Consider the following 10,908-nt stretch of genomic DNA (forward strand, 5'->3'; position numbering starts at 1 on the left):
TAAGAACTGTTATGTCTTAGGAGTTTAGTACAACTGCCACCCTGGTATATAGTATTATAACCCAAGAATTAAAGCAATTTTTGTCAATTGTGTATAATTGTGTACATAGCCACAGGAAGTCGGAGTGCTGAGGGTGCTGCAGCACCCCCTGAAAAATAGGAAATAAAAAAATCTCATATTTTATGTCTTTTTTTTAAAATTCTCACAAAAGTGATGGACTGGGCCTTTACAAATCGTGTATTAGCGGATTGATATAGCCGTCTGTAGCGCAGGCAACCCCGCCCCTCCCCCAAGCTTGATCAAATGAATTTACAAACACAGAGTCCTGCCCATCACATTCACCGACAGTTAAAATCAAATCAAATGAGGTAGGTCTCATTCTAGTCTACTACAAAGATGGTGGATAGTATACTCTTACTCTGTGAAGATAGTCGACTCAGGCCATTTACCAGTGAAGTTCCGGTCTACTTAAGGGTGAGTGCTCTCCCATAGACACTAATGCGATAGAGGCTGAGTCTGGTCAGACAGGAAGAGGCGAAGCAAGAGGGATAACTGGGCCCAAAATCTTCTCCAGCAGGCATGACAGCTCTGCACGAGGTACAATTTCTACATTTGGTTGTGCATCAGCAGTTTTACTCTTGTTTTGTCAGTCACTGACAATCTCTCAATTAGCCCATGCCAGCAAACATTTTTGAATTGTTAAGTTAGTCTAGCCAGCTATCTAAACTTATAGTAACCATGGTCGAATTACCGATTGGGGGCCCCCATTGATTTTGTTGGTCACTCTCACTCAGATATAATTCTCAAAACTGCAAACATTTCTCTCCGCCCCATGACAAAATGTGTAGAAATAAAGAAAACTTGTTTTTAAACCCCACAACGCCTGGGTCAAGCACCCATTGGCCTATAACTCTATCAGTCTCTGTGTAGGTATTACCAGCTAAGCACTTTCAACTGCATTATACGAAGTGTCAATGATGGGATCTGTCTGCCAATGTACTCGCCATATTCTCATAGCATGGATGTTATGTGTTATCTGTGGTGAAGATTGCACCTGACCAGCACTGATAACAGTTAACCCTTGGAATGGCACCTATATTCAGCCATTACATCAAAGCTACTGTAGCTTATGTTCACTTTCCAGAGAGAACGTTACAACATGTCAGTCATGGTGGGTTTTGCTTTTCAAAGATCAAAGACAATCGAAAGACAGAAGTACCACAGTGTACCAAATACAGTGTGTATGCCACAACCTAAGAAAAATGACATTGGGAAATTCCTGACACTGTTGGCCTTCTTCATCCACAGTGTAGTGGGGCAAAAAATACTTATCATTCACCTAAGAACCTTTTCATAACCCATCGTTACAAAAGCTTCATCAGTGAGGACCTAAAAGTGATATATAAATAGAAGCTGGGATCTGCCATTGTCTATGTCCTAGCTTAGCTTCCTCCTCAGGCCTATAGTCCAGCTGCACCTGCAGGGCCAGGGGCAGGGCAAGGTGAGGAAGGGGCACTGGGGGGTTGGCGTGAGGGGCGGAGGGGACAGGATGAGGGAGTGAAGGAGAGAACAATGGCAAGGCCGCATGGTGGAACTGGAGCGAGACAGCCAGTCTGCTTGGCCTACTGGCCAACCCAGCCCCTGGAGGAACCTCAGCGCCACACAGGAAAAGGCTTCTCTGGAGCCCCCCCAGACAGACAGACAGACAGACAGACAGACAGACAGACAGACAGACAGACAGACAGACAGACAGACAGACAGACAGACAGACAGACAGACAGACAGACAGACAGACAGACAGACAGATCCATCCCAGGTCTACAAGCCCGGCCCCGAACATAACTCCAGCTCCAGGGACTTAACGCACACAACCGAAAGAACAGGAAGTCCTGTCAGAGAGGGAGGGGAGGGAGGAGAGAAATGGTTACAAAATGTTAGAAGAACTGCTCTGCATGGAGAGATCCCCCCCACTAAGCCCTGTTCGGCGTTGATGTAGTGCTGAGGTGTACAAGATTACTGCTCATATCAACACTCAATATCTGTGGGTTGAGAAAATAGTTATTCAACCCATTGTGTTAGGTTTAAAGGCCTAGCCATTAATGGGGACAAGCAAAGTGCTTGATTTGGGCACGAGCTAACATTAGCTGAGTACTGGAACCTCAAATTTCTACTGCTTGAGGTCCTGTTCCTCTTGTAGAATATAAGCTAAAACGTATTGTGGAGCACCTGCACCTAAATATAAACACTACCGGCACCTATTTAAGTCCAAGTCAAGCACTTGACAAGCAGACCTGAATGGGACAACTTGGTTATGAAAATAAAAGTTAAAGAAATAAAATACATGCAATTCAGTCTGAGGTCCTGAGTGCTCTGTAGCAGGTTTTCATCAAGGATCTCTCTGTACTTTGCTCCGTTCATCTTTCCCTCGATCCTGTCTCTGAGTGCCTGCCGCTGAAAAACCTCCCCACAGCATGATGCTGCCACCACCATGCTGATGCCAGGTTTCCTCCAGACGTGACACTTGGCATTCAGGCCAAAGAGTTCAATCTTGGTTTCATCAGACCAGAGAATTTCTTATGGCCTGGGAGTCCTTTAGATACCTTTTGGCAAACTCCAAGCGGGCTGTGCCTTTTACTGAGGAGTGGCTTCCGTCTTGCCACTCTACCATAAAGGCCTGATTGGTGGAGTGTTGCAGAGATGGTTGTCCTTCTGGAAGGTTCTCCCATCTCCACAGAGCAACTCTGGAGCTCTGTCAGAGTGACCATCAGGTTCTTTATCACCTCCCTGACCAAGGCCCTTCTCCCCCAATTGCACAGTTTGGCTGGGCGGCCAGCTCTAGCCTCTTGAGGATACCCTAGGATAGGGGGCGCCACAGCGCATTTTGAAAAAAAATCGTTCCCATTTTCAACGGCCTACTAATCAAACTCAGAAGATAGGGCATGCATATACTTATTATATATGGATAGAAAACACTCTAAAGTTTCTAAAACTGTTTGAATGGTGTCTGTGAGTATAACAGAACTCATTTGGCAGGCAAAACCCTGAGACATTTTCTGCCAGGAAGTGGATACCTGATGTGTTGTATTGACTTTAAACCTATCCCATTGAAAAACACAGGGGTTTAGGAATATTTTGGCACTTCCTATTGCTTCCACTAGATGTCGCCAGTCCTTTCACAGTGGTTTGAGCCTTATAGAGTCAAAACTCAGTGAATGACAGGAGTTTGAAATTGGTCACAGGGGATGGGCCATCACCATTATGACGCCGGCGGCCATGTCTGCCCCCACCTTTGGAAACGGTTTTAAAGGCCATGACATCATCCCCCTCGAATCTTATTGGCTCTCTTGGTGTTAGAGGCCCTGAACATTTATTTTATACAACGTTTGACATGTTTGAACGAACCTACATGCGCGAGGATTGCTTTCATTATGAAGTGCAGAGCTGCGTTTGGAGAGAGCCATAGGACGCGCTACCAACATCAGGCTAATGGAACGTGAAGTATGGACTTTTTGACCGAAAATACATCTGTTGTGGACCTGGGATGCTTTCTGATGAAGACAACTAAAGGTAGGCGATTATTGACAATATTATAGAAGATGAGATGGTTCATACTGTTGCGTCCAAGATGGCGCCGAGCACTGTATATTAGCTGATTTTCTGAGTATCGCATCTCCTTTTATCGCAAAGTGTGATTACCCAGTAAAGTTAATTTAAAATCTGGTATGACGGGTGTTCTCAAGAGATATTCATCTATAAATGTTAGATTGACAATATACATTTAAAAAATCGTTATAGTATAGCAATTTATTGAAACGTAGCATTGTTTACCGGGACGCTTTTGAGGGGAAATTAGGTAGTCAACGTCAGACAGAGATGTAAAATGCTGTTTTTATATATAAATATGACCTTTATTGAACAAAAGAATGCATGCATTGTATAACATGATGTCCTAGGGGTGCCATCTGATGAAGTTTGTAAAAGGTTAGTGCTACATTTAGCTGTTTATTGATAATATGTGATGGAAGTGGTTGGTCGGAAAATGGCTATGAAGCTGCTTTTTACGATGGACTCATCTAATATAATCTAATGATTTGCTTTTCCTGTAAAACCTTTTTGAAATCGGACGACGTGGGTCGATTCAGGAGAGGTGTATCTATAAAAAAAAAAAAAAAAAAAAAATGTTTAATGCTAATTGGCGATATGATTTTTCGCTGGATTTTGATCCCGCTAACGGGATCAGATGCTCAAGAGGCTAGGAAGAGTCTTGGTGGTTCCAAACTTATTTCATTTAAGAATGGTGGAGGCCACTGTGTTCTTCGGGACCTTCAATGCATTTTTTGGTACCCTTCCCCAGATCTGTGCCTAGACACAATCCTGTCGCGGAGCTTTACCCGACAATTCCTTTGACCTCATGGCTTGGTTTTTGCTCTGACATGCACTGTCAACCGTGGAACCTTATATAGACAGGTGTGCGCCTTTCCAATTCATGTCAAATTCAATTGAATTTACAGGTTGACTCCAATCAATGGAAACTGTATGCACCTGAGCGCAATTTCGAGTCTCATACCAAAGGGTCTGAATACTTATGTAAATAAGGTACTTCTGTTTTTTATTATTAATACATTTCTAAAAACCTGTTTCCACTTTGTCATTATGGAGTATTGTGTGTCGATTGATGATGAAAAAATGTAATTTAATCCATTTTAGAATAAGGTTTTAACATAACAAAATGTGGGAAAAGTAATGGGGTCTGAATACTTTCCAAATGCACTGTATGTGTCCCCACTGACAGATAATGGACTTGTCAAGTCAACACCCGTAATAAATCCATGGCAACAGGAAGCGACAGTAGAGTGATGTACAGCAGAAACGGACCAAATGTTTTGTTCGGGAAGTGAAAGAAACGTCAGTGTGTCTCCATGGTTCTCCTCTGGGTTCATGACGGGCCAGCAAGGGTTAGCTCAAATGGAACTGACTGACGCAACACACACACACACACACACACACACACACACACACTGTAACGACTTTCGTCGGAAGGAGTGGACCAAAGCGCAGCGTGGTAAGTGCTCATGATTTATTAAGCAAAGAAACACTCGAACAAAAATAACAAAACTAAAAGCCAACAGTTCCGTCAGGTACAAAATACAAAACAGAAAACAACTACCCACAAACACAGGTGGGAAAAAGGCTGCCTAAGTATGATTCCCAATCAGAGACAACGATAGATAGCTGCCTCTGATTGGAAACCATACTCGGCCAAAACAAAGAAATAGAATGCATAGAATGCCCACCCCACATCACACCCTGACCTAACCAAAAAGATAAATAAAACGGCTCTCTCAGGCCAGGGCGTCTCACACCCACACACACACACACACACACACACACACACACACACACACACACACACACACACACACACACACACACACACACACACACACACACTGGCCTAAATCTACAGCCCTGCAGGACCAATCCTACACAAATTGCACCAAACACAACAAATACACTGATTCATCCAAAAACAACAGAGGCCCTCAGACTAGAGATAGTTGTGTGTCGCTGTCTACGACATAATGCCAGTCATTAACAACCACAAGAATGTGCCAAATGCTAGGAATCCCCTCTCAGAGATTCCAGAACTGGAACCGAGCCATTTCTGTGTGATTCTATTGTGTTCCCTTTATGAGGTTGTCAGTACTGCTGATGCGCTTGGCTGGCTGAGGGGGCCTTTGGGGGAAAAGGAATGAGTCAGAATGTAAGACACACAAAGGAAAAGTATTGGTCAGTTCCTGTTCGTCTCCATCTTTACCTCTAGCAAATTCCTGTCTTTCCTGTATGGAGCCCACTTTCTCGTCCCCTTTGACCTTTAGGAGGTCACTCTCTCTATCTCTCTCTCTCTCTCTGCCAGCCAGCTGCTTTTGACACACAAGATTGACTGAGAAAGAAGAAAGGTTGGCCATAGCAACTGAGTGCTTAGGTCAGAACCATCAAAGTCAAGACGTGTGAGACTAAGAACTGAGTGGTATGAGAGAGTGAGTCAGCATTTAGGCTATTGAGAAAATGGGGTGATTGAGTTTTAGAGCTGAGTGTGACATGCTAAATAGTTATTCACTGTCTGTTTTCAATTGTGTTTTATTAACCTCCTTTTCAGTAGACGCCAGTAAATATGTAATTGCTTTGTTGTGGGGAACACTTGAAACCAAATGAGTTTTTCAGTAGATGGGATGCATGGTTCACAGAGTTACCAGAACAAACCAGCCTTTTCAATCCTTTATCAAGAGAGAAAATATGAGTCATGAGGGTAACTTGCGGCTATTATAGATAGGATCTTACAGCTAATGCTGACTAATATTAACAGCCAGCTCACTCTTAGTTCCTCTTCTAAAGAGCATGATTAAAACCGGTTCACACTGGAATCAGAGGACAGTCCTTCTGATCAGAAAACCCCGCCTCTACTCCCCTCTCACTCCCTGTCACCGTGGCAATGGCACCAACACAGAGGCTAGACGGTCGTCTGCCACAGTGTCTGCTGACATCAAAGCGATGCAGCAGTGAGCTGTATGAAAGGGAGGAAGAGCGCGGGAGAGGAGGACAGCCTGAGACTTAACATACAGTATCACTCAGCCACCATTAGACGACCAAGACAATTGGTTTAAATATGTAGCTTGCTTTTTCTAAACAAATGGAGCGCCTTAAAAGGAATAGAGGGAAATAAGTTATGTTCTCTGCAAGATGATACACAGAGCAACCGAACCGGAGCAACTGTTTTGTAAAAAAAACCAAAATGCACTCTAAGTAATTTGAACATAAACCTATAACAATCATGTCAGACTTTTTTTTTTCCAAACCGAGATGGCCAGTTACTTTTTAGTGTGTTTATGAAGCAAAGAGCTGTGTTTGATTTTCACAGGTTTAAAAAGCAGATCGCTCAGACCCAAAGAACGTGATCTAGTCAGGGCTCTATTTAATCCGTAGCGCTGAAGATCTGATTTTATAGTGCGATTGACAATTCAAGTCAATGTTCCCACAGTCACGGAGACTGCGTTCACAGTAAATGCTGCATATGTTGGCTCAATCGGAAATTACCTTTACATTTAAAAGCAGATCTACTGCGATACTTCAGCGATACGGATTGAATCCGGACGCTGGTGTTGTGAAAGTGTGTGCATTTGTGTGTGGGTGAGAAAAAGAGAGAGAGAGAGAGAGAGAGAGAGAGTGTGTGTGGTGTGTTTTACAACGACCTAGCGTCACCGTGCTTGTAGGGTCTAGCACAGGTAGATATTTTCCTGAGAAATCCCCACCCTCAGGCTAGAGGCAGGGTTTCCTGTGTCTGTGGCAAGCGTCGGCCAGGTACAGTCAAGATGTCAGACAAATCATCCCTTGCCTCTGGTTTGAACTGGTTTGAACCGGCAGAGAGACTACCAAAGCAATGAGATTAGCAGACTCTCACTGATCCCTATGGTGCCAGCTAATCCAACCCGTAGCAAAACCCTGATAAAAATGACAGAACCGATTAAGACCCCAAAAGTGTGTGAAAATATGTAAACTGTTATTAGACATTTGAATAGGTGATATTGTCACTGTACTGTCTGATGAAAGACAGGTAAAGGCAGTGTATTGTAGAACCTCTAACACAGCAGGCATAAACCCTGTATTACTAGTCAAACAAGCTCTTATCTGCAGAGCGGGGATGATGAGATACACCATAGACAACAAACACTGCTGTGCACAGCAGCAAACCTCCCCAGCAGAACTGGTTTGCACCGGTCTGGAGTAAGCCACATGAGAGTGAAACCCGATGAAGGTTAACCACATCAAGCCATGTGTAAATCCCCCCCCCCCCCCCCCCCTTTAGTTTCAGTCCTGCCACCAGGTAATATACAATCCTGCCATCAGATAATACACGGTCCTGAAATCAGGTAATATTCATTACTGCCATCAGGTAATATACAGTCCTGACATCAGGTAATATTCATTACTGCCATCAGGTAATATTCATTACTGCCATCAGGTAATATTCATTACTGCCATCAGGTAATATACAGTATTGACATCAGGTAATACACAGTACTGCCATCAGGTAGTACTACCATCAGAGAATGTACAGTACTATCATCAGGTAATATACAGTCCTGCCATCAGGTAATATACAGTCCTGCCATCAGGTAATACACAGTACTGCCATCAGGTAGTACTACCATCAAAGAATGTACAGTACTACCATCAGGTAATATACAGTCCTCCCATCAAGTAATATACAGTACTGCCATCAGGGCGCAGACTTGGGTCTTATAATATATATATATATATTATTATATTATTATTATTATAAGCATTTTGATCTGTCCTGTGTGAATGTTGCTGTTTCTATGTTTACTATATATATTTATCTTATCTTATCCAACTTGCCACAAGTGAAGTTCCTTCTTGAAAAACAAAGTAATTGTATTATATAAAGGTGTAACATAATGGAATTATTAAAGGATGAACCCCATTTTAGACTAAATGTAGCCATCTGAAATACAGTGTATTTACAAACTAAGGCGAACGCAGGCCTATCAGAGAGGATTCAAACAAAGCAATGTGATGTGGAGTCGTTTGAAATGAAAGCAAAGAGAATGGACATTATATTTCAATAATAATTTATTTCAGAAATTGCAAAAGGACATTTCATAAATGCATGTCATTACGTTGCTGTAACATTTTTGTTACAAATACATTTGTGGCCACTAATAAACCGTGTTTATAGCAGGTATCACAAAGTTAAAATGACACAGAGACGAGGCATATGTTTTCACCGGAACAGGCATTTTCTTCGGCAGTCTCTTCTTATAATTACTATGTACCAGCAAATAGGCACCTATAAGGTACACATTGAATGTGAAGCATTCGACAGAATGCATAGTCAGTCAGGGAGAGCATCGTGTCTCCATGTTTCTTTGTTCGGGACAACAACCCTCGGTATTCCATTCACCTCCTTTCTCCATCCAGCACGACGTATCCAAACGAACATAGCATTACGCATGGAGTGCATCTTCATGGAATAGTCACACTTTGTTGCCTTCGAAGCAAGTGGCTTGAATTTAGGCTAAATCCATTCGAGGACGTTCCTTCTCCATGACAGGTCGGCATTACCTGACCAACCGCTGCAGCGACATTGTTGGGCACTTCAATTCAACTCGTTCAGCAGAGCCGAAAGAGAATGTTCAACGCAGTTTCAGCATGTGGCGAACCAGGCCCACGATCTGGAAGAACTTGTCCTTCTTTCGCTGCTTGAGCGCCATCAGAGCTTTGGCCGTCTCCGCTGGGTCCTGCGTGAAGGAGAAGATGCTCCTCACCCTCTCCTCCGCTTTCTTGTCTCCGGTTTTCTCGAACAGCCTCATCACCGCGTCCTGGTTGACGTTCTCGAATATGTTGGGCACGGCCTTCTTGCGGTAGGCAGTGTCGAATTTGTTCCCGTGGACCGATGGGCTGACACGGCGAGAGTCGGAGGATACAATGTAGCTAGTCATCTTGATGACTCTCTTGTAACGGCTGCGGTGCAGTCTCCGAAACTGGTCCAGCAACTCCTTTGACTGGTGTTGTAGGAGGGAGAGAGAGTACTACTCGCCTGAGAGGGATTGTAGTGAGTGAGCGCTGCCTGCGCTATTTAAAGGGATTATAGGGAAGCTCATGCAGTCCAGCCCCAGTTACAGAAGTGACATCACTGGTTCCAGGGAACGACTGACTCTACACCGACTGCAACAGTAAGCTACTTACAGTGCCTTCAGAAAGTGTTCACACCCCTTGACTTTTTCCACATTTTGTTCTATTACAGCTTGAATTTGAAATGGATTCAATTGTGATTTTGTGTCTCTGGCCTACACACAACACCCCATAATGTTAAAGTGGAATTGTGTTTTAGAAAGTTTTACAAATTAATAAAAAATGAAAGCTGAAACGTCTTGAGCCAATAAGTATTCAACCCCTTTGTTATGGCAAGCCTAAATGAGTTCAGGAGTAAAAATGTGATTAACCAGTCACATAATAAGTTGATATGGACTAACTCTGTGTGCAACAAAAGTGTTTAACATGATTTGTAACTTTTTTTAATGACTACCTCCTCTCTGTACCTCGCGCATACAATTTTCTGTAAGGTGCCTCAGTCGAGCAGTACATTTCAAACACAGATTCAACCACAAAGACCAGGGATGTTTGCCAATGCCTTGTAAAAAAAAGCAGACACTGAATATCCCTTTGAGCATGGTGAAGTTATTAATTACACTTTGAATGTTATATCAATACACCCAGGCACTACAAAGATACAGGTGTCCTTCCTAATTCCGTTGCCGGAGAGGAAGGAAACCGCTCAGGAATTTCACCATGATGCCAATGGTGACTTTATTACAACAGTCACAGAGTTTAATGGCTGTGATAGAAGAAAACTGAGGATGGATCAACAACATTGTAGTTTCTCCACAATACTAACCTAAATGACAGAGTGAAAAGAAGGGTGCATGTACAGAATAAAAATATTCCAAAACATGCATCCTGTTTGCAATAAGGCACTAAAGTAAAACTGCAAAAAATGTGGAAAATAAATTAACTTTATGTCCTGAATACACAGTGTTATATTTGGGGCAAATACAACACAACACATCTGTCACGCTCTGACCTAAGAGCTGTTTTTTCTCTGTTTAGGTAGGTCAGGGTGTGATAGGGGGTGGGCATTCTATGTTGGTATTTCTATGTTTTGGCCGGGTATGGTTTCCAATCAGAGGCAGCTGTCTATCGTTGTCTCTGATTGGGAAGCCATACTTAGGCAGCCTTTTTTCCCTTGGTTTTCGTGGGTAGTTGTTTTCTGTTTTGTTAGTATTAACCTGACAGAACTGTTGGCTGTCGTTTTGTTTTCTTTGTTTA

General features: G+C 43.0%; 1 protein-coding gene across 1 annotated transcript; it reads right to left on the reverse strand.

The window, feature by feature from the left end:
- Positions 1-8,634: 8,634 nt before the first annotated feature.
- LOC106585128 (transcriptional and immune response regulator) lies at positions 8,635-9,654 on the reverse strand. The gene has a single exon (XM_014170988.3). The coding sequence runs from the start codon at positions 9,519-9,521 to the stop codon at positions 9,216-9,218; it is 306 nt and encodes a 101-aa protein (XP_014026463.1). The 5' UTR covers positions 9,522-9,654; the 3' UTR covers positions 8,635-9,215.
- Between the last annotated feature and the right edge of the window lie 1,254 nt (positions 9,655-10,908).

This window comes from Salmo salar, chromosome 24, assembly GCF_965601325.2.
Source record: "Salmo salar chromosome 24, fSalSal1, whole genome shotgun sequence".
Classification (NCBI taxonomy): Eukaryota; Metazoa; Chordata; class Actinopteri; order Salmoniformes; family Salmonidae; genus Salmo; species Salmo salar.